The sequence below is a fragment of the Asterias rubens genome, unplaced genomic scaffold (genome assembly GCF_902459465.1).
Source record: "Asterias rubens unplaced genomic scaffold, eAstRub1.3, whole genome shotgun sequence".
NCBI lineage: Eukaryota > Metazoa > Echinodermata > Asteroidea > Forcipulatida > Asteriidae > Asterias > Asterias rubens.
In genome coordinates, this window is record NW_022985705.1 from 269,658 (window position 1) to 274,143 (window position 4,486).

General features: G+C 38.5%; 1 protein-coding gene across 1 annotated transcript; it reads left to right on the plus strand.

Annotated features, from left to right (window-relative positions):
- Positions 1–1,371: 1,371 nt before the first annotated feature.
- On the plus strand, positions 1,372–4,486 carry LOC117305859. The gene is made up of 2 exons (XM_033790741.1): positions 1,372–1,515; positions 2,398–4,486. The coding sequence occupies exon 2, from the start codon at positions 2,766–2,768 to the stop codon at positions 3,504–3,506; it is 741 nt and encodes a 246-aa protein (XP_033646632.1). The 5' UTR covers positions 1,372–1,515; positions 2,398–2,765; the 3' UTR covers positions 3,507–4,486.

The following is a 4,486-nucleotide window of genomic DNA, read 5'->3' on the forward strand; positions in this document are numbered from 1 at the left end:
TTCCTTGATTTGTTGTTAACTGTGGCCCACTGTGATTATTCATTATACCAATATTTCTGCTCCGATGGTGGAAATTCATCCTACATCAATTCTTCACAATTTTTAACTTAATTATATAGTTTCCATGCATGTCACTGCTCCTTTTTCTTTAGTGGTCTCAATGCACATAATGTACTTTGACAATTACATTATGATTGTTTGCATTTACCATCGGCCATTTTGGTTGGTATAAGTTGTTTGCATTAGCTATAAATCTCGTTTTGTCTCCTTTTTAATTTGCATTTGAATGAAACACACATGACCTACGGCTTTACGTCCCATCCGAAGGACGAACAAATAAGAATGGTTAAGTGCCTCGTTATTTACCGGAAGCACTATCATGTGATTTGAAATATTACTTTCATGAAGCCATCTATAATTTCGTAGATTTTAGTGTAAAATCGTTTTTTACCATGTCAATAATAATACAGGATGAGCAACACTAACATGGACCAAGAGCCAGCCGAACATAATGCTGTCAGTCCAACGTGGCCCAAGTTTCTCTTGGCTGTTTTGACATTGTTGGGAGTCTTTAAGGGTCGTCCATTAGACGCTTGTAGACCGTGTTATGATTGCCGCCACAAACGAGCAGATGGTGATAAATCAAAGGGTAGGCCTAATGACTAACTCATCAATTAAATGCCATTCCCACATACCCGTTATTTTGACATTTCCCCGTCATAAGTCGACTCCCGTTATAATTGGTATTTCACAGAGATGTATTTGCAAATGTTTGCCACATCGCAGATATGTTTGGAAGGAAGTATTTGCGATGTCTTTCCAAAATGCAATGACGTGAATTGTATCGCAAAAGTTTTCAAGTATAATTATTGACCATCCTCTTGCTGTTGGCTTTTGCGAAATTGAATATAGTCTTTGCGACCTAACGAACTTGAGTTATCTTTAAATTTTGATAAGTGAATGCTATACGATGTTGAAATTCACTTACTCATTTTGACTGCTGAATATGCTTATTCAACGGAGCTTCCATTTTTCACACGAAATTGATTGAGCCGGGTGTTAAAATGAATGGAACTTTGTTGAAAGTGCCGTTTAACCTCTTTGGGAAAAAAATAATTAAAAAAAGAAATCGGGGAAATTAGTTTTATTGACATCAAGGTTAGCAGCAATGGCTTTCGTTTATTAATATTAGTCTTGATTCGATACCCTCTTGTTGTTAATTTTGATGCAGAGATGGGTATAGATTTCTAGACAATCAATAAAAGCAGCGTCTTGAACAAAAACTAGCGTATAAACCGCCAACCATAACAAATTATTTATAAGATTTTGAAGAACTTGTTTCGTTCCCTTTGACAAAAGTTGATAGAAGCTGCGATGCAGAATCCAGGAGTGACGAAAATCGCAACGTGGAGAATAACCAAGAGGCTGATGGTAGTAGTCGACCGGACTGTGCTGTATGCTCCAGTCTCCTATGGAACGCCGATGGGAAAATAGTCAGGGATTACTCAAAAGCAGGTTTGTGCTCCATTTGCGGCGGTATAGCTATGGGCGACATTGCGGGAAAGTTCCATTAAAGAGAGCGGCTCATTCAATTAAAACATCATTTTCATCTGACAACTAACACCTGTTATCTCCATGTTATTCATTTTCCAATAGTGGACTTAATTGGATCATGCAAAACCAGTAGGGTTGTTGACTGCCCCAAGCAACCTGCAGCAGATTTCGCGAATTGCTATATGATTAATCATATCTCGAGTTAAACATCAATATTCTTTATCCCCGATGCAAATTTACCATCTGTTAAAAATCGGTGGTCCAGTTGGTATGAAACTACTCTAGAATTGCAAAATTCGTAGGTTCGAATCCCACCCGAGTAATAATATTATGCCTGTGATTTTGTTCACAGAACTCGGCTAAGAATACCGAGTAGACAGTGCTAACACACATCGGTGTATAATGGGTAAAACAAAAAATGAATATCCCGAGTTAAGACGAGTAACCCATCCTAACTTAGGATGGGTTCAATGTGTCCTGACGTCTTTGAATACGGAATTTAACTTGTCCTAAGTCGTGAGATTAACCCTAAGTTAGGAAGAGTTTGGTGAATTCAACAGCTGCTCATCCAGTAAATTTAACGGGAAACACTCCGGAAAATGAATGCAAATCAGGTTATTAAAACCTGTGGAAAGGGAAAGAGTTGTTACTTGGTTATTTTGTTTAAACTTATTGAGAAAAAGAAGGTTACATAAACCAGTGGAGAGAACAGGTTATTTAAAAATAAATAATAAAAAACTGTAATTATGTTACATCATTATTGATAGTGGCAGCAGTGGGATTGTCATCATCTTTATTGTTTGTGCCACATTATTTTACAATGGTTTCTTTGTATCTGTTCAGTTCCAGGTTGGCTAAACAGCAGAGTGTGTGGTGTCCTTTCTAATCTACTCGTTCTAACACTCCTCGGTTGTTCCACGTTCACACTGGGCTGGTATGTGGTTGCTTATTGGGGTCATGTCAGGTACATCAATCATTTCGTCTCTTTCATTACTTTTGTTGACATCATATCCGGGGTGGCCTTAGTTTGTATATTTTCCAACGCGTTCCAGTACTGTCGCCGGGGACCAGTGCTAGATTGGTCGTGGTACGATATTCTTCATCAGGACTATATACTGAGGCGTTTGAGATGCCTGGCCGGTCGTAGGTTCCCCTTACCCAAGAAGGTGCTTTTGATCTTCAGTTTGGTCTGGCTACTTGTAAACTATACCATGCATGTTGCCAGTCTCGTTTGTCATCAGGGGCGACCCCATTCTTCGAGAATTATCAACGACTCTGTCATGCCCATTGGTAATTCATCAGTCCATCTGATGAGATCTGCACCCACGGCGTTTACGATTTTAAGAACGGCCATGGGAATCTCTGTCTCAATCATCAGTCTCGCCATCTACACTTGTTTCTGGTATAACATTCTTATCATGCGCACAGCTTTGACAGCCGAGTTAAATCTGGTGATAGATTTCATCAAGCGCAATACGGGGAACTTAGACTTGTGTCGTCGCCGTGTATTTGAGGTCAATCATGATTTCCGTATCCTGCACGGGTTGTTGGCGACTCTGATGCCGTTCATTGTCGCTTCTTCCGTTTTGGGCCTCACAGTCCACATCACGTGGAACTACCACATCTACAGCTTCAAAGACAAAGGCATCGCGATGCGAAACCTTCTCATCAACATCTCCATCTTCACTTCGAAATGTTTTGCTCTCATCTTACCTTTACTAGCAGTGGGTGGGATCAACATTGATTTCATCTGGCAGCAGTTTAATTACGCCCTCATGCGGCAGAGAAACAGTCTTCATGAGGAGTTTTGGGAGCGGCTTTTGGGGTTTACTGCCGAGCTACAAGATGAACGTAAAGCCGGCCATAACTTGATGTTGTTTCTCTCACTGATCAGCTTATACCTTGGTCGCAATCTGCCAGAGCAGCGACTTGACTACACTCTTGATCATTGAATGTATGAAAAGCGGTTAGAGGTCTCTACAACCTGAACCTATCTGACGTCAGACTTTGACGCACGTTCCACTTCTGACACCATGGGTCATATTATGCATAAAAACTAGTATTTTCTTTTACTTGTAAATATCAAGTGTTTACTACCATCCATACGAATAAAAGGAAAGAAAGCTTTTACTGGAAAGTATTTACTAACATGCTAAAAGTATATCTACTTTTAATGAAAATTAAATCCTTTTCTTTTTAGCACTTACTTACTTTCACATGAATAAAAAGGAGAAAACTACAAAATGCTAGTATGTACTGGTCATTTTTCAAGGTAGCTCCAGAGCTACCTTGGACACAGAAGTAAAAGGCTTATCTGAAGAAATGACGGTGTTTATGAATGTTCCTCACAGGATAAAATGTTTTAGTCCAAATGAAGGACATCACTGAAATATTAAATAGACACATGCACAGTGTTTCACAACAGAAACAATGCACACAAACTCAAACTGCTTTTAAACAAATTTGTTTATATTTTTGCTGAGGATAAAATAAAAACGTTTGTAAAAAAAACGTTTTGTATCAGTAAAGCAAGCTTTTTTAAAGATATAAAGCAATTTTTCGGCTCAGACATGAATGCCTCGGTCATTAAGGCTCAGAAAAGGTAATTTTTTAAACAATTAAATGCATTTCAATAGAATGTTGTTCGTGTTACTATTAAAACTTCTAAGTTTAAATTAAATAGCTATGCTCATATCCAGCTCTCATCTTCTCTATATTATAGCACTGTAAGTTTCAAAACCTTAACAAAAACGTTTTGATTCTGGGTGTCCAGATGAGTCGTCTTCATCAAAATGTTGTCAGAATAAAAATCTCATGGCTGACTTGAAGATTTCTATGTTTCTATTAAATCAAATGCTGCTTTATAGCTCTGGTGTGTGAGCGCGTACGTAGACGTGAATGGGAGTTGTAATACAAAGGAAACCTTTTGTTA

Coding starts and splice junctions, on each gene's coding strand:
- LOC117305859 (XM_033790741.1), top strand. CDS start 2,766: ATGCATGTTGCCAGTCTCGTTTGTCATCAGGGGCGACCCCATTCTTCG.